Source organism: Lipotes vexillifer, unplaced genomic scaffold (assembly GCF_000442215.2).
Source record: "Lipotes vexillifer unplaced genomic scaffold, Lipotes_vexillifer_v1.1 scaffold1061, whole genome shotgun sequence".
Classification (NCBI taxonomy): Eukaryota; Metazoa; Chordata; class Mammalia; order Artiodactyla; family Lipotidae; genus Lipotes; species Lipotes vexillifer.
The window spans coordinates 231,086-257,567 of NW_006789959.1; the positions used below are offsets into that span (position 1 = coordinate 231,086).

The following is a 26,482-nucleotide window of genomic DNA, read 5'->3' on the forward strand; positions in this document are numbered from 1 at the left end:
ACAGATTAAATTAGAAGATTGCTATTGAAACTGAGAAGAATGACAAAACTTAAGAACTGATCTTCCCAATATGTTTCATCCTTTGCAATCTCCATTCTGTGACGTAGCAAAGCAGACTACATTCAGTGTCAGAGGAAGATGACTCCCTGACCATCCATCTCAATCACTAAACACCTATTCAACCCTTACTCATCTTTGATTTCCCTCTAACTTTATTATTATTATTATTTTTAGTTTTCACCAATATTTTCTATTTTTTACTTTTTTAAATTTTTATTTATTTTTTGTACAACAGGTTCTTATTAGTCATCCATTTTATACACATCAGTGTATACATGTCACTCCCAATCTCCCAATTCATCACACCACCATCCTCAGCCCACCACGATTTTCCCCCCTTGGTGTCCATTCGTTTGTTCTCTACATCTGTGTCTCAATTTCTGCCCTGCAAACCGGTTCCTCTGTACCATTTTTCTAGGTTCCACATTTATGCATTAATATACGATATTTGTTTTTCTCTTTCTGTCTGACTTCACTCTGTATGCCAGTCTCTTGATCCATCCACGTCTCTACAAATGGCCCAATTTTGTTCTTTTTATGGCTGAGTAATATTCCATTGTATATATGTACCACATCTTCTTTATCCATTCATCTATCGATGGGCATTTAGGTTGCTTCCATAACCTGGATATTGTAAATAGTGCTGCAATGAACATTGGGGTGCATGTGTCTTTTTGAATTATGTTTTTCTCAGGGAATGTGCCCAGTAGTGGGATTGCTGGGTCATATGGTAATTCTATTTTTAGTTTTCTAAGGACCCTCCATACTGTTCTCCATAGTGGCTGTACCAATTTACATTCCCACCAACAGTGCAAGAGGGTTCCCTTTTCTCTACACCCTCTCCAGCATTTATTTTTTGTAGATTTTCTGATGATGCCCATTCTGATTGGTGTGAGGTGATACCTCATTGTAGTTTTGATTTGCATTTCTCTAGTAATTAGTGATGTTGAGCAGCTTTTCATGTGCTTCTTGGCCATCTGTATGTCTTCTTTGGAGAAATGTCTATTTAGGTTCTGCCCATTTTTGGATTGGGTTTTTTGTTTTTTTAATATTGAGCTACATGAGCTGTTTATATATTTTGGATATTAATTCTTTGTCCGTTGATTTGTTTGCAAATATTTTCTCCCATTCTGAGGGCTGTCTTTTCATCTTGTTTGTGGTTTCCTTTCCTTTGAAAAAGCTTTTAAGTTTCATTTGTTTATTTTTGTTTTTATTTCCATTACTCTAGGAGGTGGATCAAAAAAGATCTTGCGGGGATTTATGTCAAAGAGTGTTCTTCCTATGTTTTCCTCTAAGAGTTTTATAGTATCCGGTCTTACATTTAGGTCTCTAATCCATTTTGAGTTTATTTTTGTGCATAGTGTTAAGGAGTGTTCTAATTTCATTCTTTTACATGTAACTAACTGTCCAGTTTTCCCAGCATCACTTATTTAAGAGACTGTCTTTTCTCCATTGTATATCTTTGCCTCCTTTGTCATAGATTAGTTGACCATAGGTGTGTGGGTTTATCTCTGGGCTTTATATCCTGTTCCATTGACCTATATTTCTGTTTTTGTGCTAGTACCATATTGTCTTGATTACTGTACCTTTGTAGTATAGTCTGAAATCTGGGAGTCTGATTCCTCTAGCTACATTTTTTTTCCCTCAAGGCTGCTTTGGCTATTCAGGGTCTTATGTGTCCCCATACAAATTTTAAGATAGTTTATTTTAGTTCTGTAAAAAATGCCATTGGTAATTTGATAGGGATTGCACTGAATCTGTAGATTGCTTAGGGGTAGTATAGTCATTTTCACAATACTGATTCTACCAATTCAAGAACATGGTATATCTCTCCACCTGTTGGTATCATCTTTCTTTCATCAGTGTCTTACAGTTCTCTGCATACAGGTCTTTTGTCTCCCTAGGTAGGTTTATTCCTAGGTATTTTATTCTTTTTGTTGCAATGGCAAATGGGAGTGTTTCCTTAATTTCTCTTTCAGATTTTTCATCATTAGTGTATAGGAATGCAAGAGATTTCTGTGCATTAATTTTGTATGCTGCAACTTTACCAAGTTCATTGATTAGCTCTAGCAGTTTTCTGGTGGAATCTTTATGATTCTCTATGTTTAGTATCATGTCATCTGCAAACAGTGACAGTTTTGCTTCTTCTTTTCCAATTTGTATTCCTTTTATTTCTTTATCTTCTCTGATTGCCGTGGCTAGGACTTCCAAAACTATGTTGAATAATAGTGGTGAGAGTGGACATCCTTGTCTTGTTCTGATCTTAGAGGAAATGCTTTCAGTTTTTCACCATTGAGAATGATGTTTGCTGTGGGTTTGTCATATATGGCCTTTATTATGTTGAGGTAAGTTCCCTCTATGCCTACTTTCTGGAGAGTTTTTATCATAAATGGCTGTTCAAATTTGTCAAAAGCTTTTTCTGCATCAATTGAGATAATCATATGGTTTTTCCTCTTCAATTTATTAATATGGTGTATCAATTGATTTGCATATATTGAAGAATCCTTGCGTCCCTGGAATAAATTCCACTTGATCATGGTGTATGATCCTTTTAATATGTTGTTGGATTCTGTTTGCTAGTATTTTGTTGAGGATTTTTGCATCAATATTCATCGGTGATATAGGTGTGTAATTTTCTTTTTTGTAGTATCTTTGTCTGGTTTTGGTATCAGGGTGATGGTGGCCTCATAAAATGAGTTTGAGAGTGTTCCTTCCTCTGCAAATTTCTGGAAGAGTTTGAGAAGGATGGGTGTTAGCTCTTCTCTAAATGTTTCATAGAATTCACCTGTGAAGCCATCTGGTCCTGGACTTTTGTTTGCTGGAAGATTTTTAATCACAGTTTCAATTTCATTACTTGTGATTGGTCTGTTCGTGTTTGCTATTTGTTCATGGTTCAGTCCTGGAAGGTTATACCTTTCTAAGAATTTGTCCATTTCTTCCAGGTTGTCCATTTTATTGGCATAGTTGCTTGTAGTAGTCTCTTAGGATGCTTTGTATTTTTGCGGTGTCTGTTGTAACTTCTCTGTTTTCATTTCTAATTTTATTGATTTGAGTCCTCTCCCTCTTTTTCTTGATGAGTCTGGCTAATGGTTTATCAATTTTGTTTATCTTCTCAAAGAGCCAGCTTTTAGTTTTATTGATCTTTGCTACTGTTCTCTTTGTTTCTATTTCATTTATTTCTGCTCTGATCTTTATGATTTCTTTCCTTCTACTAACCTGGGTTTTGTTTGTTCTTCTTTCTCTAGTTCCTTTACGTGTAAGGTTAGATTGTTTACTTGAGATTTTTCTTGATTCTTCAGGTAGACTTGAATAGCTATAAACTTCCCTCTTAGAACTGCTTTTGCTGCATCCCATAGGTTTTGGGTCATCGTGTTTTCATTGTCATTTGCCTCTAGGTATTTTTTGATTTCCTCTTTGATTTCTTCAGTGATCTCTTGGTTATTTAGTAACGTACTGTTTAGCCTCCATGTGTTTGTGTTTTTTATGGTTTTTTTCCCTGTAATTGATTTCTAATTTCATAGCGTTGTGAAACGCTTGATATGATTTCAATTTCTTAAATTTACTGAGGCTTGATTTGTGACCCAAGATGTGATCTATCCTGGAGAATGTTCCTTGCGCACTTCAGAAGAAACTGTAATCTGCTGTTTTTGGATGGAATGTCCTATAAATATCAATTAAATCTATTTGGTCTATTGTGTCATTTAAAGCTTGTGTTTCCTTATTAATTAATTTTCCTTATTATTAATTTTCTGTTTGGATGGTCTCCCCATTGGTGTAAGTGAGGTGCTAAAGTCCCTCACTATTACTGTGTTACTGTCAATTTCCTCTTTTATAGCTATTAGCAGTTGCCTTATTGATTTAGGTGCTCCTATGTTGGGTGCATATATAATTGTTATATCTTCTTCTTGGATTGATTCCCTTGAGCATTATGTAGTGTCCTTCCTTGTCTCTTTTAACATTCTTTATTTTAAAGTCTATTTTATCTGATATTAGTATTGCTACTCCAGCTTTCTTTTGATTTCCATTTGCATGGAATATTTTTTCCATTCCCTCACTTTCAGTCTGTATGTGTCCCTAGGTCTGAAGTGGGTCTCTTGTAGACAGCATATATATGGGTCTTGCTTTTGTATCCATTCAGCAAGCCTGTGTCTTTTGGTTGGAACATTTAATCCATTCACGTTTAAGGTGATTATCGATATGTATGTTCTTATGACCATTTTCTTAATTGTTTTGTTTTTGTTTTTGTAGGTCCTTTTCTTCTCTTGTGTTTCCCACTTAGAGAAGTTCCTTTAGCATTTGTTGTAGAGCTGGTTTGGTGGTGCTGAATTCTCTTAGCTTTCGCTTGTCTGTAAAGCTTTTGATCTCTCCATCTAATCTGAATGAGATCCTTGTCGGGTAGAGTAATCTTGGTTGTATGTTCTTCCCTTTCATCACTTTAAATGTATCATGCCTCTCCCTCCTGGCTTGTAGAGTTTCTGCTGAGAAATCAGCTGTTAACCTTATGGGAGTTCCCTTGTATGTTGTCATTTTTCCCTTGCTTCTTTCAATAATTTTTCTCTGCTTTTAATTTCTGCCAATTTGATTACTATGTCTCTCGTTGTGTTTCTCCTTGGGTTTATCCTGTATGGGACTCTCTGCCCTTCCTGGACTTGTGTGGCTATTTCTTTTCCCATGCTAGGTAATTTTTCGACTATAATCTCTTCATATCTTGGGTCATTTCTCTTCCTCTTCTCCTTCTGGGACCCCTATAATGCAAATGTTGTTGCCTTTAATGTTGTCCTAGCGGTCTCTTAGGCTGTCTTCATTTCTTTTCATTCTTTTTTCTTTATTCTGTTCTGCAGCAGTGAATTCCACCATTCTGTCTTCCGGGTCTCTTATCTGTTCTTCTGTCTCACTTATTCTGCTATTGATTCCTTCTAGTGTATTTTTTGTTTCAGTTATTGTATCGTTCATCTCTGTTTGTTTGTTCTTTAATTCTTCTAGATCTTTGTTAAACATTTTTTGCATCGTCTTGATCTTTGCCTCCATTCTTTTGCCGAGGTCCTGGATCATCTTCACTATCATTATTCTGAATTCTTTTTATGGAAGGTTGCCTATCTCCAGTTCATTTAGTTGTTTTTCTGGAGTTTTGTCTTGTTCCTTAATCTGGTACATAGCCCTCTGCCTTTTCATCTTGTCTGTCTTTTGGTGAATGTGCTTTTTGTTCCACAGGCTGCAGGACTGTAGTTCTTCTTGCTTCTGCTGTCTGCCCTCTGGTGGATGAAGCTATCTAAGAGGCTTGTGCCCTATCTTTAAATTAAGCATATAAACCTTTTAGACTATATATTTAAATATAATTTCTACCAACAAGTTTCAAAAATACTTCCTTCTAATCAACCTAAAGTTTCAACCTTTAACATACTGCAATTTTTTAAAATTCAAAAGTTCACTGTAACAATAAGCTTCCTGAATTTTTTGTCTTTTACATTTTCCTTAAGAGAGAAGAGACCTCAATAGTCATGCATGGTCTTCCCTCATGTGGCAGCATCTCCATTCCTTTCTCTGATGGAATATTTTTCTGTGTTCTCACGTCATTCATCTCTAGGATTAACCCAATACCGCCTCTGGATTATATGATTTACTTACTTATTTCTAAACAAATGAAAGTTATTTCCAATACCGTTCCGTGAAATAACCAAAATTTCATTGCTCTTCTTACCTTCTGTACCAGAGCTCTTCATCATTGAATTCTCCACCTCCTTACCTTCTTTCCTACACTGCAGCTTTCTCTGAGGCTTTTCCCTGCTCTATTCTCTAAATGTTCACATTCATATCCTCCCTCCCTTCCTCTCGGCTTCTTCTCTGCTTTTCTCTCTCTCTCTCTCTCTCTCTCTCTCTCTCTCTCTCACACACATACCTTTTCTCTTCTAAAGAGGTCAAAAATTCCCAAACCTTACTAAGTTTTCTACATAAGTGATCCAAGAAAACTCCAATTTTTAATCAGTGATCTTTAATTCTATTTTGTATGTTTTATTCCCACCTTTCATCAGTATAATAAAAAAATTCATCAACTTTCCTATCAAGCCAGAAGGAATTACCTTCTGCAACACGTTTACCTTTACACTGATTGTTTTTATCATCCTTTCCATCTCTAGTGAAATCTACAGTGCTATGCTAATACCTACACTTTTTGGTGTCAGAAAGATTGGAATTAGAATTCTACCTTTTTTGTTTACTAGCCGTGTGAACTTGGATACATTTAGAAGTTCTGTGAATGTTAATTTTTATAAAAGCTAATTAGCTACCCTCTCTGCTTTCCATTCTCTCTTTTTATTCAGATTGACACACAATTACCAACACATATCTCTCTCAAGCTTTTATTGTTTCAAGTTAATCTCATACATACAAATGTATTGCACTGACTTCTTTGCTCCTCTTCTTTCACTAGGCTTCAAGACACAGTGAATTCCTGCAAACTCGGTCATGCGTGGGCTTCCATGATCTGGCACTACACTATCTAGCAAAAGTTTCTCTCCTTGCTGTATAGATGCCTTAAGATGCTCACTCCTCAGCACTCTGCCTTTTCTGCTTTTCGCTAACTCTCCACCTAACCATTATTGAGGTAATATTGGGAACCCGTTCTCTCCACTAAGACTTCCCTATCTGCTTCTAAAACTTTCAAGAACTTTAAAAACTTTAAACATGTTATGATCTTAATCATATAATATTCTATATCCATAATGAAATCTTTTGGGGCAATAAAATTGGTAATGATTTAAAAAAAAATACATAAACAGACATGTCTTCCATTTGTATTTATTCTATGTGTTTTCACAAATAGACTACTTATCTTGAACGCAGAAATTAGTTTAATATGTCACCTGAATCAAAAAAAGCATCATACTGAGCTATAAAAGCAACAGAGAAAACATTTCTGGAGTTTTTTAAGCATAAATTTTATACATTTACAAATTATAAAATCTGTGAATTCCACAATTAGGAACATTTCTCTATTAACATTTGTCCACTCAAGAAATATCATATATGCCCATTATTTCAGATTTTTTCCCTGTTTCTGCTAAAACTGCAATGGCAATCTTGTAATTTATTTATGTTATGCCACTGTTAAAGGAATTTTAAGATGCTCTCAATAAATGGTATACATTAAACAGGCAATTGAAAAAAATAATGTCACTCAGGATAGCTTAGGGTCCAGGGATATAGACATTTTCATTCACTGTAGTTAGGGGTGGGAGGTTAAACAAATCTTATTTAGTAGATTTGAGGCAGGAGACAGATGGGCCCTCAGGGTAAATGGTTTGAGTTCATTCCTGTGGACCGATATTCCAAGATGGGAATAACAGAACAATTGAGAGAGGAGGCTGGGCCTTGCCCACATAGAAGATTAAGAGACCACATATTCCTCATTCTCGAAGTCAGGAGACCTTCCCGACTACACGTGTGCAGAAAGGCTCCTTGGAGGTCAAAACGGGAGTGATACCAAGTGGCCAAACCTACCTAGGCCTCTTCGGCAGAATCCATCTTGGCTGAGAGATGCGTACACACATGGAAATATCCTGAGATACACCAGATATGGACTCTGAACCAGGCAAATCAAAACGATTGGTCAAAGGAAACCCAGAAGAAATGCCCCATAAAAGTGATTCAAATCGCTACAAGGGCATGTCTCTCTCTCTCTGAGCCTGCCATGTATCTATCCACATGTACTGTACTCTTTTCTCCTAATAAATACTTTACTTGTTTCACTACTTTCTGTCTTTGTGGGAATTCTTTTTCTGCAAAGACATAGGGCCAGGGCCTTGTCACTGACCACTGGTCTAGTGGCTAGGATTCAGTGCTCTCACTTGCTGCGACCTGACCTCAGTCACTGGCTGGGAACTGAAACCCTGCTTCAAGGCACTGCAGGCTGAGGCCACCTGAGATCAGATAGAGTTTGAATCAGAAAATATACTGTTAGAAATCTATCCTGTAGAGATAATAATCAATTTGCCCAAAGAAGAACTTGTATAACGTTAACTGCAAAATTATTTCCAATAGTACTGGAAATACTTTAAATGTCCAACATGAGAGAACTGTAAATAAATCTACTTCAACTGAACAAGTTGAATAGCTTAGTTTCTGACAGAGCAAAAGGAAAAGTACAAAGAATTATATAGTTGCAGTAAGTATTCTTCAAGAAACACAAACATGATCCTAGTAATAAATCCAAAGGAAAGTTATTATATATATATATTTATATATATATATATATATATATATATATATATGTAAGGATAATGGAAAATATAATGGATATGACTTTAAGAAACATTTTAAAAGCTGGAAAAATATTCTTCATATCTTTTTTCTTATAACTATATTATAAATGAATAACATGACAAGTTTAAAAAGTAAAATTGCTTCTATGTGGAATATTCAAATTCATATAAATTAATGTCTGTATCCACAAGCTTATCTATTGCCCTAAAGAAATCTAGCAGATATTATTTTCTTGTATAGTGACTGCAAAGTATCATATTTTGGTACTAACTTTATATTTTCAGTTTCTCAGAATTCTGTCATTGATCAATAAATTAGCTCTTGTATTTGTGGCAAAAACATTTGGAAGATCCAACTTAAAACGATATTTAACTTCTGGAATAGTTTATCTTTTAAAAATGTTTAAATATTTAGATGCAGAAAGAACACATCAATTTGTGGTTTTAAATAATTTGCTTTTAATGAAAAATGCCTTAGTAGTTGAAATTATGAAGAATAATCAAAACATATTATTTCTAAAATATTTGGAACATTATTCATCATTGGACTGAAGTTAAATTATAAATGGTACAGCCTAAATTGTTATAATTCACTACATTAAGATGAATCAATGTGGTGTTTTAACTTTAGCAAAACTGCCTTTTTCAATGATACTAGATACCACTTATTTATGTACAAAACACAGGGGCTGAAAGACCAGGTTCTGAAATAAAACTTCCTTTCTTTGAGCCTGGCACTGAATTTCCTGCTCATATAAATAAAACGAGAACTGAGGAAAATTACTAACCTCTCTGTGATTGTTCCCTTGTCTATAAAACTAGTGAGAAATAATAAGATGTATTTCAAGAGTTATTGTATGGAAACCAGTATGATATATAGATAAGATACTTAAAATGGTATCTAGCACATGAAACCAATATTACTATTACTACCATATAAATTTAACTTTTTTTTTTTAGAAATTAAGCAATTCTTTTTTTAATATTTTTATTGGAGTTAAATTTAACTATTACAATAATATATTATAGAAGGGCAGTGTTTATGCAGGGCATAGGTAGCAAGGGCATTTTAAGGGAGATGAACTGTAAAAAAATTTCAACATCGGGGCTTCAGGGCAGGGAAGGTAAAGGATTTGGAAAAAACTTCCTATAAATTTAAGTGTTTAAAATGACTTTTGAAGAACAGGTAGGTATCCCAGATCTGAAGAGTGCACTGAGGCATTTGTGAAAATCCACACATAATTTTGAAGAAGGGAGTTAACAGGATCAGAGCCGCCCTTTAGAAGGATGAATGCTGGTTAGAGGTTCATTCTCAGTCCAGGCCATCTGAGAGCTGCTGTATACTCCATCCAAACTTCCAGGGTGGGCAAGTGAGGCAGGCTCTCCACCTGCTCTCCTTGGTATAATTTCTCTGTCTCTGAGAGAGACTGACTCAGGGCTGGTACATGACCCAAGCTATTTAGGTGAGTTAGTCCTGGGAATTATCAGAATTACAATAGCAAGACATGGACACAACCTAAATGTCCATCGACAGATGAATGGATAAAGAAGACGTGTGTGTGTGTGTGTGTGTGTGTGTGTGTGTGTACACACACACACACACACACAGAGTAGAATACTAGTCAGCCATTAGAAAAGAATGAGATAACACCAATTGCAACAATGTGGAGGGACCTAAAGATAATCATACTAAGTCAGAAAGAGAAAGGCAAATACCATATATTATTTATATGTGGAATCTAAAATATGACACAAATGAACTTATCCATGAAACAGAAACAGATTCACAGACATAAGAGCAGACTTGTGGTTGCCAAGGGGGAAGTGGAGTGGAGAAGGGATGGGATTAGCAGATGCAAAATATTAGATATAGAATGATAGACAATAAGGTCCTACTGTATAGCACAGAGAACCATATTCAATATCCTGTGATAAACCATAATGGAAAAGAATATGAAAAAGAAGGTATATATATGTATTACTGAATCACTCTGCTGTACAGTAGAAATTCACACAACATTGTAAATCAACTATACTTCAATAACAATTTTTTTTAAAAAAAGGAGTTACTTGTGGGGAAAGTGCTTGTTTTTGCTGCTCTTTCTAAACATGAAAGAGGTAAGCCTAGGGCTGTACTGGGTTATCCTTGTCACCATTAGGAGAGAGCATTACTGTATGTAAAGTCAAGCAGAAGCAGGATAGGAACTCATATGTCTAATAACAACATGTGAAAACATTGAACTAACATCATCTAAGCACCTAGACACTAAGAAAATTCAGTTAAGTGAATCCTCCAAATCCTTTCCTTTTTTTTAAACTAAGCTTTTTTGTACTGGTTTCTTGCTTCTTAAAAACTGTGTCCTGAAAATACAGTTCTGCTCAGACATTATATCTTTTTTGCATGATATGATTTAGAATGCTTCTAAGTCTATGTCCAAACTTCTAGGGGAAGAGTTTGCTGTGACTGGGATGTCTGCCTTGGGCACTGAAGGGATTTTGTAGTGACACTCAGGCCATATGTCTGCCTGCCTTGGTCTATACCTGTAGTGTCCTATATGATAGTCACTAGCTAGCTACACGTGAATATTTACATTTAAATTTAAAATGTATCAATGAAAATTTATCTCCTCAGCCACACTAGCCACATTTTGTGTTCAATTTCAAGTGGCTACATTTGCCTAGTGGCTACTGGACAGTGCAGACAGAGAATTTTTCCCATTATTACAGAATAATCCATTTAGCAGGACTAGTCTATTCTATTTTCAAAAAAACCACATATGGGGACTTCCCTGGTGGCGTGGTGGTTAAGAATCTGCCTGCCAATGCAGGGGATGTGGGTTCAAGCCCTGGTCCAGGATGATCCCACATGCCACGGGGCAACTAAGCCCGTGTGCCACAACTACTGAGCCTGCGCTCTAGAGCCCGGGAGCCACAACTACTGAAGCCCATGTGCCACAACTACTGAAGCCCTCATGCCTAAAGCTTGTGCTCTGCAACAAGAGAAGCCACTGCAATGAGAAGCCCGTGTACCGCAATGAAGAGTAGCCCCCGCTTGCCGCAGCTAGAGAAAGCCTGCATGCAGCAACGAAGACCCAACGCAGCCAAAAATAAAACAAACAAACAAAAAAACACATATGTACAGTTGTAACAGGCTAATAAATTCTGAGCATTTCTTTTGTGTTACCTACTTCAAAATGTGATAATAAAATTAATACAGATAATTCCAATTAAATACACTGAAAGCTTAAAACTAAAAAACTAATATATCAATGTCTTCTCTTACCTACATTCTTCAGGTGGTTTGGATCTTTGCTTTCACTCAAGAATGTTTATAATGTGGAAATATGAAACAGTAGTTTCTTAAGAAGTAAGGTGGCTCAAAAGCTAAATTAAACTAATTGTCAATCAACATGCCTCTCACTATGAGGACTGTGAGCTCCTTAATGGCAAAAATCCTTTGTTACTCAGATTAATTTCTTTAATACCCACCAATAGGCCCAGTACAAAGTGTGGTTTGTCAGATAAGGAATGAAGATGTGACAAACACTCTCTTCAAGGACATTTTTACCATCCAATTGGGAAGAACAAGATAAAAACAAGAGGATGAAATATGGTACATAATAATTGACGTATGATTGCCAGCTTTTATAGCAAAAATTACAGCATAAGTGAATACAGATAAGGAAACTGTCAGAATGAAAGTTTTATGAAAAATGACTTTTGAATTTATCTTGTATATGGATATGTAGTATAGAATGGAGGGATCAGTATAAACATTAAAATAAATATAAGCTCAAAAGCAAACAGTTTTATAAAAGAAGAAATTGGTAGACAAAAATAGAGATAACTCTGGGCAAATTAAGGTCACTTGATGAAAAATCTAGCATGCAAGGGTAAAACTGTTACTATGTGCTACCTTAAATACTAAGAAGGTTTTTGAGCAAACAGATTATGGTTTCCAGCAGATTTCTCTACCATAAAGGACACTTGCATTTCAAAGTAGCTCACCGGGGGGCTGAAAATTTAAAGAAAATATAACCACCAATATTTTATCATTTATTTTTTCATCTTTTAATTTATTTCATTAGATGTATCTAGAGATATAAGTGCATATATTTGCATAGAATATTTTCCCAGTGTTTCAAGTTATATAACTGTGAATATTACAAATTAGGAGTCATTTTTCAATCATTCTCATTATTATACAACAGATGGCTAAATGCTTTTGAAGTCTTAATTATTATTTTTTTGCCAATTTCTCATTCCAATCTTATCTAAAGTGTCTTGCCTATTTCTAATTGACCATTTTATGGGGAGTGAAAAATATGTCATTAGACTTTGTTACAGTTAATTATAATGAATTCGAAATACAATTCTGCAAAAGCACCATCATTTATTTCTTGTTTATATGTTCTTCAAATCATTAACATTTTCTTATCTTACTCTTCGTGAAACATGGTGATATAGTTCCTTTTCAGACTTCTACACAATATTAGGAATCATTTGGTCCAAATCTGTCATTTAACTGAGAAATCTGAGATCCAAAATCATGAAGTCATAAGACTACAACTCTAGACTCCTTTTGCCATTCCAATTATTTTACAATTATACTATGTGGCTACTACTAATAATTCCTACTACTAATGCCACATCATTCTTCTCAGTAACCCGCACTGGCAATATGTACAGAGACTCTGCTATGCCAGACACTGTGCTGAGCAGGTTCATGAAGTATCTTTATTGCTTATGATAATCCAGCAAGCCAAATATTTTCCATTCTTGGCACTTTAAAAATTGAGGCTCAGAGAAGTCCTGTAACTTGCTCGCAGTCATAAAGCTCTAACTGGTAGTAGCACCATGCTGGAATTCTCAGCCAGATCTAACTCCAAACCATGCGATTATTTTCCAAGCTTTGTTTCTCTAGGCTCTATTAACTTTTTCACACTAGTTTCCGCATAAGCAAATAATTTTAGTTAGATGTTCAAAGTTCTTACAAGGTTGATTATCAAACAATTCTCAACTGACACTTGCTCTTAGCTCTAACTAGTCACCATACATACCACATATACAATCTGTGAGACCAGCTTCTCTTTTATCAAACTGTGAAACTTAAACCATTTGTCCCTTGTTTCTAACATAACCATACATCTAACTCTTGAATCAAAAATCCTTAGGAACATTAATTTCTATTATGCTTTAAAGTGAAAAATCACGTTATAAATTTGTATTCTTTTTCTATCACAAGAAAGAAACTACTCTACACCATTTAATTCTACTACAGTAATTTATCAATTGTAACAGGCACAATTAACTCGTGTACCACTAAGGAAAAAATGCAAAAGTAAAAAACAGTGCTAGTTAAACTATAAAATATTATCCATTAGATCCATTCAGATATGTTTGTTTAAAAAATGAGCAAGTAAGTCAAATCATTCTGTTGTACACCTTAAACTAATACAGTGCTGTATGTGACGTATATTTTAATAAAACTGGAGAAAAATGTGTATCAATGAAATAATGGTAGTTGAAAATGGCTAACTTTTCATAATCTAAATAATTAAACCTATCAAAAAGGCTTCTTTTAAAAAGTAATTTTTCTACGTAAAAAATTAAATCTTATTTTAAAAAGGAGTTGATTTTTCTAAATTTTGGAGGGCCAAAAAGTGGTTACCTCACCAAACCTCTAGTGTTTGATATGAAGAGAAAAGTAAGAAAAATACAGGGAAAAACGTCCTTATAATTCCCAAATCTTGCTTACACAGTAGTTTATACTCTGTTCCAACCCAATATTTCATCAAACTTACTCTCAAAGTAGCAAAAATCAATGCAGTGTTTGATTCCTATTAAGGAGAAGAGAAAGAGGACATATAGACGAGGGCACAGAATAAAATACCACAGACTGAATCATTAGGCAAAGACTTTTAACACAAAGTATTGCCTTCCTTCCAAAATGTGATTTGAAATTATTTTAGTCTATCCTCTCTCTGTCATAGTATTTTTAGCACATGGATTTGTTAGTCATGATCACACTGAGCAGAAGGAGAGTCAATCGTTGATGACTTATAATCTTATAAAAATCGATAATAATTAATTGGTAAGAATTATATTGCTTAAATATGAATCTGTCACTTCAAAAAGTTATAAAGTTGTGTTTTTAAAATTTTTTCAAAGTATTTTACTGGTTTAAAAGTCAATGGCTGACTTTTGGTATCAATTCCAACACGTAAAAAGCTTGGAAATCTTCACTGACATCCTCACCACAAGAAGAAAGCTGAGCAAATTAAAAACCAAAGCGATTTTCTTAGATTCATCAGAGAATTGAGGTCTCAAGAGCAAACCGCCACTCCAAAATCTGGAGAGACAGAAAAATACTGAAAATCACAGCTGAGATCAACTTACTGAGAACAGAAGCCACTGGAGCCAGTAACTAGTATGAACACTTAGATGTTAATTTTTTTTTTTTTTTGCGGTACGCGGGCCTCTCACTGCTGTGGCCTCTCCCGCTGCGGAGCACAGGCTCCGGACGTGCAGGCTCAGCGGCCATGGCTCATGGGCCCAGCCGCTCCGCGGCACGTGGGATCTTCCCGGACCGGGGCACGAACCCGCGTCCCCTGCATCGGCAGGCGGACTCTCAACCACTGCGCCACCAGGGAAGCCCCTAGATGTTAATTTTGATGAGTTGCTGGAGCCTGAGTGTGGACTAGCTTGAGAGTTAAAAATTCCAGCGGCCCAATCTCAGGGGGGGACTGTACACATTCATAGGTTTGACTTATAAGAACCCAACCAGGTTCTCTCAGTGAAGATCAGTGAAGAATCCCCTCCTGTATAAGTGATGGTAGGGAGTAGAGGTGGAGGAGGAGAGAAAAGCAGTCATTCTGAAATACACCAGGAGAAAAGTACAATTTCCAAATATACCTAGAGCATTCTACATAACAAAATCTGCCTTCCAAAGGAAAATATCTTACCAGAACTTTATTTGACCTGGAGGGTAGGGCAATTAGCCAACCGCAGCCTCTTCTACCTTTCCTATCTCACTTATTAAGGGAAAGATTGAAAAAAAGAAGCTAAGACACAGCTCTGGAGGTCACAGACCACAAACTCAGGTTCCACTAAAAAAAACCTGAGATTTAATTATAAGATTATAGAACACTGTCCCTCCCCAATGTCTTACCACCATTTTAACAGGGTTCCAGTATAATAACAGTGGATTGCAAATGCGAGAGCTGCAAGACACTGCTTATGAAGGAGTTCTTAGGGAAACCCCAAAACAGGGGGAATAAAAACAAAAACAAACAAACAAACAGTAACCAAGGAAACTAGAGGGAACTAAAGCCTCTGGCACCTACATCTATGCAAATGTTAAACACAGCCCAGTTCCAGCTACATTAACATAAAATCTCACAACACAAGCTTAACCCATCAATCTCTGTTTTCTAATATACCATGTCCAGCTTTCAACAAAAAAGTTGGAAAGCATGCTCAAAAGCAAGAGAAAACAGTCTGAAGACACAAAGTAAGCGTCAGCCTAGATTCAGTTACGGCAAAGATTTCAGAATTGTCAGACAGAACTTAAAATAACTATGAGTAAAATGTTAAGGGCTCTAATGGAAAAAGCTGACAACATGCAAGAACACATGAGTAACTGTAAGCAGAGAGGTGGAAACACTAAGAAAGTACCAAAAGGAAATGCCTGAAATCAAAAGCACAGAATGAAGAATGTCTTTGATGGGCTCATTAATAGACTGGACAAGACTGAGGAAAGAATCAGCGACCTAGGAAACCTGTCAACAGAAACTCCTGAAGCTGAAGGGCAAAGAATAAAAGAATGACAAAAAGAACAAAATGCCCCCCAATCTGGGACAGTTACAAAAGATGTTAACACTTGCATAATGGGAAACCCAGAATAACAAGGAAGAATGAAGCAGAAGACTAGTTGAATAATGGCTGGAATCCACAGACACAGGAATCTCAGGGAACATGAAACAGCATAAGTACCAAAACTGGACACCTGGGCACATCATATTCAAACAGCAGAAAACCAAAGACAAAGAATATCTTAAAAGAAACCAGAAGATATGAGAAAGCATCTTGCCTATAGAGTAACAATGATACAAACTGAAGCAAATTTCTTGTCAGAAACCATGCAAGCCAGAAGCCAGTGAAGTGTTTAAAGTGTTGCAAGAAATAACCCCAGCAACCTACAATTCTGTATTCAGTGCAATTATCTGTTAAACATGAAGGAGAAATAAAAGCTCTCAGACAAACAAAAACTAAGGAAATTTGTTGCCAGTAGACCTGCATTGCAAGTAATATTAAAAAAAGTTCTTTAGCAAGAAAAAAAAGGATATAAATCAGAAACTCAGAGCTATATAAAGGAAGAAATAAATGAAGGTAAAATGAAATGTTTTGTTTTTCTTATTTTTAATTGACTAATTGACTATTCGAAATAAGAATATCACTATGGGAAAGTGAAGTTAATGACAGCAAAATTATAAAAGATGGAAGAGAGGAATTGGGAATACTCTGTTATAAAGCAGTATAGTGTGATTTGAAAGTGGGTATAGATTTGCTACAAACATGAACTTCAAACTCTAAGGAAACCACCACAGAAAAGTTTTTAAAAGAGGTACAGGGCTTCCCTGGTGGCACAGTGGTTGAGAGTCCGCCTGCTGAGGCAGGGGACGTGGGTTCGTGCCCTGGTCCGGGAAGATCCCACACGCCGCGGAGCGGCTGGGGCCCGTGAGCCATGGCCGCTGAGCCTGCGCGTCCGGAGCCTGTGCTCCGCAACGGGAGAGGCCACAACAGTGAGAGGCCCGCGTACCACAAAAAAACAAACAAACAAAAAACTGGTATGCTAAGACAGTAGAGAACATGGAATCATATACAATGTTCAGTTAAAACCAGAGAAGGCAGAAAAAGAAGGGAAGATTTAAAAAAAAAAAGACTAAGTACAATGATGAGAAAACAGTTATAAACATGGTAGACATTGATCTAACTATATCCATTACCACTTTAAATGTGACTGGTCTAATACACTAATTAAAAAAGACTGTCAACGTGGGTTAAGAAAAAAAAGATACAACGATATGTTGTCTATGAGAAAACCATTTAAAATATAAAGACACAGATTAAAAGTAAAGGGATGAAGAAAGATATACCATGTTAACACAGGGATATTACAAATTAAAACCATTATGAGAAACCATTATATACCTACTAGAATGGTTAAAATCCAGAACACTAAACTGAAAATACCAAGTGCTGGTGAGAATGTGCAGCAACAGGAACTCTGATCCACTGCTGGTGGGCATGCAAAATAGTACAGCCACTTTGGAAGACAGTTTGGCAGTGTCTTACAAAACTGAACACAGTCTCACCATAAAATCCAGCTATTGCACTCCTAGGCTTTTACCTAATTGAGCTGAAGACCTACATCCACACAAAAACCTACATGTGAATGTTTAGGGCCACTTTATTCATAATTGTCAAAACTTGGAAGGAACCAAGATACCTTTCAATAGGTAAACGGTTAAACAAGCTGTGACCTCTCCCATATAATGCTTATTCAGTGCTAAAAAGAGCTTTCAAGCAACAGAAAGACATGGAGGGATCTTAAAAGCATAGTGCCAAGTGAAAGAAGCTAGTCTGAAAAGGCTACATACTATATGATTCCAAATATATGACATTCTGCAGAAGGCAAAACCAGAGAGACAGTAAAAATATCAGTGGTTACCAGGGGTTGATGGAAGGAGGGATGAACAGATGGAGCACAGAAGATTTTTAGGGCAATGAAACTATTCTGCATTATATTGTAATGGTGGGTACGTGGTATGACATATACATTTGTCAAAATCAATAGAACGTTACAACACAAAGAGTAAACCTTAATGTAAATTATGGGTTACATTCACAATAATGTATTGATAGTCATTCATTAATTGTATCAAATGTACCACACTAATGCAAGACGTTAACAAGAGCAGAGACTACAGGAGAGAGGGAAGAGTAATATGGGAACCACCTATACTATGGGTCAATTTTTCTGTAAATCTAAAACTGTTCTAAAAATTAAAGTCTACTGATTTTTAAATGAAGTCAATGGCAGAAATTAAAACTCTGTTTGGCTCTAGTGAGGACGGAGCATTAATAAGAGCTCCTCCTACGGTGAAGGAAAGAAACAAATCTGCTGCTACTTTTTGACACCATACTAGGCTGCCAAATGCCAGCAAATATGCAAAATTAACAAAGCCCTCTATTCCCATCTTGAGATTAGCATTGCAAGTGGCAGATAGCTTAAAGTGAAAATGTTTATCACTTGCTCCTCAGTTTTCTCATTTTATCAATAAGGTGGCAGAACACAAGTCCTTGAAAAGACTTTCCACAACAATAAGCAATTTAGTTTTCACTGATGAAAATAAATGAAACTCAATTCCTTATCAACTAGAAACACAAAGTTAAGATTTACTAAGCCCTTCCTAAGTCCTAGGTATGATCCTAACTGCATGACATGCATTACTTAACTGAATCCTCAGAATAACTGTATGAACCAAGTACAAAAATTATTCCCATTTTACAGATGAGAGAATCACAACCTAAAGAGGTTAAGTAAATTTCCCAAGATTGAGGATCCAGATTTCAAGCTGGTATGTAGATTCAAAGCCTGTGTTACTGTGCCACATTGCTTCTCAATTCTGGGAAAACTAGTGTAAGACTTATCACAAAGATTATATTTCAATAATTTTAAGCAAGAAGAGCCACTACAATGGAACTAAGATCGAGTACTAAGATATATAAAAATACTCCAGTTTTGGTCAATCTGGAATAAGATTCTGAGTGAATATTTTTATAAATGTAAGTGCTATCTTAGTGCTATCTGTGCAAAAATGTGTGTGCATGTCCATGTGTACACATGCATGTGTGATTGTGTATTATGAGAAAGACACAGAGCTAGAGAGAGAGAGAGAGAGAGAGAGAGAGAGAGAGCAAGAGAGATTTTAAAACATTGTTTAAAAACCTGCTTGTACTAATTCTGGATTATAATAACTTGAAAAGGTCACCAAGGTATCACAACATAACTTCTAACTGCTTTACTGAGGGAGATGTATAAAGTTATATATCTCATCTCTGCCTTCCTTCCAATTACTCAGTGTGGAAAATGACATTGGCCTTCTAAAACCTTAACTTATGTTTGGACCCCTTCCATCTTTGAGTCCTATTCTAGTGCTGCTGACCATTAAAATGAATATTTCAGTGGGGCGGGAACAGTCCTATTAGCCCAAGCCAAGCTGTAGCTTTACATGGCTTGTGCTCTTTAAGAGGTGAATCTAGCCAGCCAGCTCACTTTGTTCAGAAGTATTAAGTGGAAAGATTGTAACACTCAAACAAAGGCAAAGTTCACTGGGTAAGACCCCAATAATACAATGGAGCATAAAACCTCTAGAATGTTTTACCATAATATTTTATGAAACATATGCGCACACTCTTTGTAACAGAATCCAATTCAAATGGTTTTGGAGGTCAGTTCAAAGTCACCACATACGCAGCATCTTTGTGAGAAATATGTACTATTTCAAAAGTACCCGGACCCAGAAGCTTCCTTTCCCTATTTTATAGTTTATTATCAGTCCCGCAGAGCATTATATTAGAGAAAAAAAAATCACCTACTACAGCATGATATAATTTGCAGCCAAAACCTAAAGTTCAGTAAAATAATCCAAATTTCAGAATCAACAAATTCTTGTGTTATGGAACAAAAGCAATCACAGAGGGTAATTCTAAAAGGAAGTGCTACTTTAAGTGTGGGCAATAAATATAAAAATTAAAAAAATTATTTTATTCTTAACTTCAGAGCCAATTATGAAAGCCTTTGACGTTCATTCATTGTTATGAAAGGAGCAAAAGGCTCTCAACTCTTACATTTAAAAGAAAAGTGAATTCGGAATGGGCCTGATTAGAGATAACTATTCATATTATTCTGAGGTTTCCAAAAAGCCCAAATGCTATGAGCAACTATGATTCTCCTTAGGGGAAGGAAGTAAAGGTCCACTTTGCATGACAAAGGTCAGATTTCTGCAGGCAAATGAGACTTCTATGGTTGACTGTTCCTAGGCTGTCACTGTCTGAGTCCTAAGAGGTCAAGAGAGGTTCCAAATTCTGCTCACTGCTTAGGGAACACCCCTGGGGCCACTTTAATCATTTTAAGGTCATTAGAACTTTTCTTACTTTGGTTCCAGCTTTACTCCCGTAAATCTTGCTAATGCATACTGGCAATTCAGTACTGACATAGGTTAAAAAGAAATTGAAAGTATTTAGTATTATATGCAGATCAAAAGATAGAATCCACTTAAAAACTTCTTTTAAATCTAAGATTGAATTCAATGAAATTCAAGTAGACCTCAGAGAGTGATAATCGGGGCCCAATAGAAAAGCTACACTCTATTACGGCTGTACTGGTATTTATACTATATGATCAATGCCACTCCTCTAGATTTCTTTAATATGATAAAGCTTTACTTGAAAATTATCTTATACAGTTTCCCTAATCATCAAATAAGTTTAACTATGATAATATTTCATTGTTTACTTTTTTGTAACAACTATTGAGTCACTAAAATACAACAAATGCTGAAGTAAAAATTATTTGACTATATTTCAATGCGCTTCTATTTAGTGCAAATATACATCTAAACTTTCTCAAAGTGCACTGGAAATATACCAAATGGATTATATTTATAAAAGTTGGAAGAGTTTCGCCTATTTGTAATTAATGAGGGGTATCTCTAAGTATTTAGATGTGTAGAAAACACCTGTATTTAATTATATCATACTTTTCTTAGACAACAGGAATTGAATTAAGGAATATTTTGAAACCCCTATATAAAAGTATTAATGGCTGTTCAAGAACTTTATTGGTACAATGCTTGAAAATGTCTGGTTTTACAGATCAGCAGCCTGACACTTCATAAATATCAGATATTCGATATAAAGGGAAGAAACTTAACGTAATGGGCAAATACAGAAAATACACCACTAGAAAAGACAAGGGCTGTACCTTTTCACTATTATTACATATCACATAAAGAGATACAGAAGATGAGTTTCATATTAGTACAGATTTGAATTAAATTTTGTAAGGTAGATAATAAGCAGGATTTCTCTTTGAATTGTGTTGTGGACTGAGAAATTCTACAAGAAAAAATTAACAGCTTGCTATTCATTCTTCAGAGGAAAAATCCTAAGCCGTTCTCAGGGAAACAGTGGAACACAAAAGTATGGGCTTTTAGTACTTGTCCTTAAGTATTGAAAAAGATCAAATTTGCTTTCTGGATGCTTACTGGTTCCAAATGCCACTACTTTTCAAACTCAGTGTCACTTCTGCAGTCAGTTTTCAATCTCCCAGTGGTAAGAATATATTCAAAGGCTATGTGCACAGCAGGGTAGAAGTCTTTCTCCCTAAATGTAACTATATCACTCATCAGTAACCTCCTGCCATAAGGGGACTTGTGTTTTCTTTCCTTTTAGTGACTCCTTAGGCTCTTGAATGCCAGTCACTGCCCTAAGACCTGGGGCAATATTCACATAATCTCTGTCAATAGTTCCTACACATGCCATTGGTGCAACTAAATGTCAAGGCTGCAGATCAAAGTCCCCACATTCTAAAATCCATGTCCTTTATGGATCAATTTTCATAAACTATATGCCATGTTTTAGAAATATGTGGAGGCTCACTCTTTGCTTTGTTCCTTTTATCCCAGAGAAGTTTATTTACATGAAAGGCAATCTGATTTGTAGATAAGAGTGTGAAATTCTCATGCAATACATAAAACTCACTCTTTCCTTTGCACAGCCTTCCATTGAAGTATTTTACTGTATCTGATATCTTAGAGTAGCAATGTGAACATCTTTCGGCTATTAAAATAAAAAGGCACAAATTGCTTTACAATACTTGGCCATCCTTCCTCAGTGCCTGGTACAATACGGGCTAGATTATAGAATAAATTCTTACTCATGATTGATTTTATTTTTAAATCTTCATTATGCTAGAAATAAATTGTAAGACAGAAAATAGCTTCAGCACGTGTTTTTACAATCTATATCCATTTTAATTATTCAAAATTGCTTGGGAAAATGAATATAATTATTGGAAATAATTTTCACTCTGTAGATTTTATATACAAATTAAACAGATCTATAGTTCTTCAAGTAGATCTGAGTAAAATACAATGGACCAAACTCTCTGCTCTGAATATCTTTTCACATCAATTGTGGTTATAAAATTTTCTTTTAATTTACAACTTCCTCTAAAGAACTATACTTAGAAAATCTCAAAATATTTAGAACATAATGTATACAACTGCTATTTACGCTTCTACCTAGCTAAAATTTAAATATATTTATTATAGAGGTAAGAGCATGTAACACATTAAATATGCACATACCAGAGGGCTAAAAAGGAATATGGGAAAACAAACACAGACTGTGAAGCCATAGAGCTGTTTACTAAATTCCAAATTTATTACAGATTCATCGTCCCAGTTCCCCTAAGCAAATTTTAATACAATTACATGAGATTATTAGCTACAAAGCTTCACCATGAGTTCTCCTATAATCTGTGAGACACTAGGCAAGTCACTTACTCAGGAGCTAGCCTTGGCTTTATCTGTTTTCGTATACAATTAAAATTTAAGGTTTTTAAAAGTGGGAGGAAAAGATTATTTCCATTTTTGTAGTAAATGGCTGAGGCTCAACAGAAAATCCGAGAAATGGAGGAAATTACAGAGGTCCTCATTAACGGAGAAGATTTAAATTTTCTGAGAAATCAAATTTCTATTTTCTTTAATTCTTCTCTTTATTGCTAATAAGAAAATAATTTGTCTAAAACCCAAATGTGACTAACCTTTAAATTAAAAAAGCTACTTTGACAATATACGGAATGAACTGATATAGAAATAGGAGTGTGTGTGCGCGCGTCTGCTTATGCTGAGGGCAGAGGTGGAGAGAGCCTGACAGCTATGATTCAAATCCTTTGACGCTCCCCTAGAGGTATGGCAAAATAAAGCTGCAGGAAGGTCATGGAAGAGCAAGTGGAGTCTTCTTGTGGAACTGACTTACCAGTTTTTCGAAGAGGGAAATCATCCTTTGCATCTTGCGCTCCTGGTAATGTGTATTTGTAGGATGGAGACGTTCCACTCAGGGGTGGAGAGCTTTGATCCAATGACGTGTGGTGGGCAGCCCTACAAAAGAAAAAGAGGGTTCACCATTTCCCCTTGAGTTTTTACTGCACATTGGTCAGCAATAATCGGTTGCACATGCTGTAACACGTGTCTCAGCTGTGTTTATGTTCTTTCTTTTTAGTGTGTACAAACCACAGCCTCATGTAACCAAGTTCAATTTAGCAGTATGTTACGGAATGATGCAGGATGCCCAAGAATGCCCACTGTGTGTTTGGTCACACAGTCACATAGAAAAGTTTGCTTCACTAAAGGAGAGAATTTACCCAGAGCCTGAGATTTGACATCTGAGATTATTGTGTATGTTTTCTTAAGAGCCATATTAGTGGAAAAGTCATCATCCGAATCCTTTTTAGTCAACAATGTAGAACAACCAAGGTAAAAGTAAACATACAGAAGGACTTCATTTAAAAAAACTGCTAGGTAGTACATGAGAGTACATGAGGGTGCCTTTCTACTGGAGAGACAGTACTGTGCGAATAGCCTCAGGTCTCCAAACTTCTAGGGCAGTTTCAAGGTAAAGACTGGAGACACATCCTTCTTCCATATGAACCTGACCTTTTAAAATCTTTTGTCTGTCCTGCATTAATACAGTAAAAGAGATGCAGTTGTGCTACTGGAGAATAGCTTAGGACTGAACATAGATTACCCAGTGGATATAAACATCTATAATCATTATATATGGAAAAAACATAGGGCGTAGTATCACCACCATGATGATTCTACCAATATTATTTATTTGAATCAACATTCTCAAGAATTACCTGGTGTAAGGATATTTTATCTAGCCATAACTGGCAAAAAGTATTAAGTTCAGATTTCATAAATTAATGACTTATGGTTGTCCAGGAGTTGGACCCTACTGAAGTTCAATTCAGTACAAAAAAAAAGGATTCCTAAGTAACATTTGAGAGCCATGTCGAATATACCCAAGGGAACAGCTAAAGAATTTTCAGCTGACAAGTCGTTTGCATGTAGTTGTTTCCACTTAACAACAACAACAAAAAAGGTATTATCTTTTCTTAAAACAGGTTTTAACTTAGAAGGAACATGAGTTAGTTATAAATTATGTATGTAATTTTAGGTAATAAGACAGAATTTCTTTTTCAATACTTTTTGATGTTGATTGAACACGTGAAAATTTTCTACAGGGATTGGTTTTTCAAGTCAATTGACATGCATGGTATAAATTATGTAAACCATTAAAAAATATTTATACAGCATTCTAGAATCTGCCTCATCTTTTTTTCTGGATGCAGAGAAGGGAAGATACTTATAAGATAGAATTATAAGAACAATAACTCTTTTAATAGAACTCCTGGCATGCTTGAAATGTCAGTGTAACAGAGTATCAAATAATCAAGTTTTTACTCCCTTGTCCTTATGATGTGATTAAAAAATATGTAAGTGTAAAATCCTAAACATATTTTTTAAATATGAGAGAGATGAAACTATGACCTATTAGTCTATTATCCAAATATGCTTTGCCTATCAGTTCTTCTCCTGATTTTTTAAAAATATCACCTCCTTCATACTTTACAGAAGGAAGAATTGTGTGTTGCACAGTATCTCTTTACTAGACTTGGAGAAAGATGGTTGAATAAAAAACTGTAATACCGCAGTATGTTACGTTGTCAGCTTGTGTGTTAAAAGCCAATCTACTCTCATTTTACAGGGTGGGAAGAAATGAGATGAGGTGGGCACGGGTAAACTAGTCACTGAAGACTTAGATATATCAGTTACTTTTCTTTCTTTCTTTCTTTTTTAATTAAGTCAAAAATCTTCTGGACTTTTAAAAATAATTCAGATCTCCACCTTATTTCAAGCCAAGTAAAATAAAATCTCAACCAGCCAAATCTTCAGAAATTATTGTAAAGATATCAGATGCACCATCTGAGAATAGAAAAATGCGAAATATGAATTAATTTCTATGCCCCACCCTACATTTGTCAGTTATTCATTTGGCAAAGAACATGTATAATACTTTCTAGCCCTCAAGATGATACTTGCTAACATTTATTTAAGAGCTGGTCTCTGTTATATACTTTCCCACATTGTTTCACAGGACCTTCCCAGAAACCCTAGAGGGCAGGTACTATTATCGTCCTCTTTTTACAGAATAAAGACCTGAGCCTTGGAGAATTTGAGGAGCTTGCCCACGGCCTTATAGCTGAGAAGTTAGCAGGCCAGGGATTTGTGCCCAGGTTGGCTGAATTGAGAACCTGTGATCTTTACCCCTGGGAATGAAAAAAGCCAAACACTGAACATACGTGTACCAGAGCTTGGGATGGCGGCTCACGGAATGATTTTTTCCATTAGTTGGAGTGTCTTTTGTTGCTGATTTACTCAACAGGAATTCTTGAAGCTTCTGCTTTACTTCTGTACTTGCCACTGCCCCTGAAACACACACATACAGAAACAGATGGTGATTTGCGGTTTTGTCCTTTCAAGCCTCTGGAATATTTAGCAAAAATTAAGAAGTAACACCACTCGTCACAGCATATGAAGTTTTCCTACTAAAAGAAGAAACCAGAGTCTAAACAGCCTTTAGAAAATGACATGGTAATATTTTGTAACTACTGCTTCAACTGCCAATTTTCAAAAGACCTTCGATGATTTCTTTAATTGCTTTTGCAGAAAGGGGATTCCCAGAATTAATACTAATTTTTTCCTAAGCTTTAAAAAATACTGCTGAGGAACAGAACACTGCTTTATAAAAGTCAAGAATCTTGGGGGACCATATAAGTGATTAAGCAAATTAAAATGAGCTCTTCTGAATTGCTAGTTTGAAAAACTTTTTAAAAAAGCACTTTTGAGCATTAAACAAATAAATATTGCTGACAATTCCAGTTTAAGTCATCAGATTTTAAACCTTGCTACGACCTGATTTTGAACTGACCTCGTACAGGGGAATTATTTGGATCTGTCTCCCTC

General features: G+C 35.7%; 1 protein-coding gene across 9 annotated transcripts in view; it reads right to left on the bottom strand.

Annotated features, from left to right (window-relative positions):
- The window catches only part of HDAC9 (histone deacetylase 9), a 186,164-nt gene that overhangs the window by 60,739 nt on the left and 98,943 nt on the right, over nucleotides 1-26,482 (bottom strand). For 8 of the 9 annotated variants that reach the window (XM_007463052.1, XM_007463050.1, XM_007463051.1 and 5 more), the window contains 2 exons: nucleotides 25,819-25,945; nucleotides 23,430-23,551 (listed from right to left, as the gene is read on the bottom strand). In XM_007463052.1, coding sequence (XP_007463114.1) covers nucleotides 23,430-23,551; nucleotides 25,819-25,945 — 249 coding nt within the window. The remainder of the gene's footprint in view (nucleotides 1-23,429; nucleotides 23,552-25,818; nucleotides 25,946-26,482) is intronic. The other variant, XM_007463053.1, reaches the window with a different exon arrangement.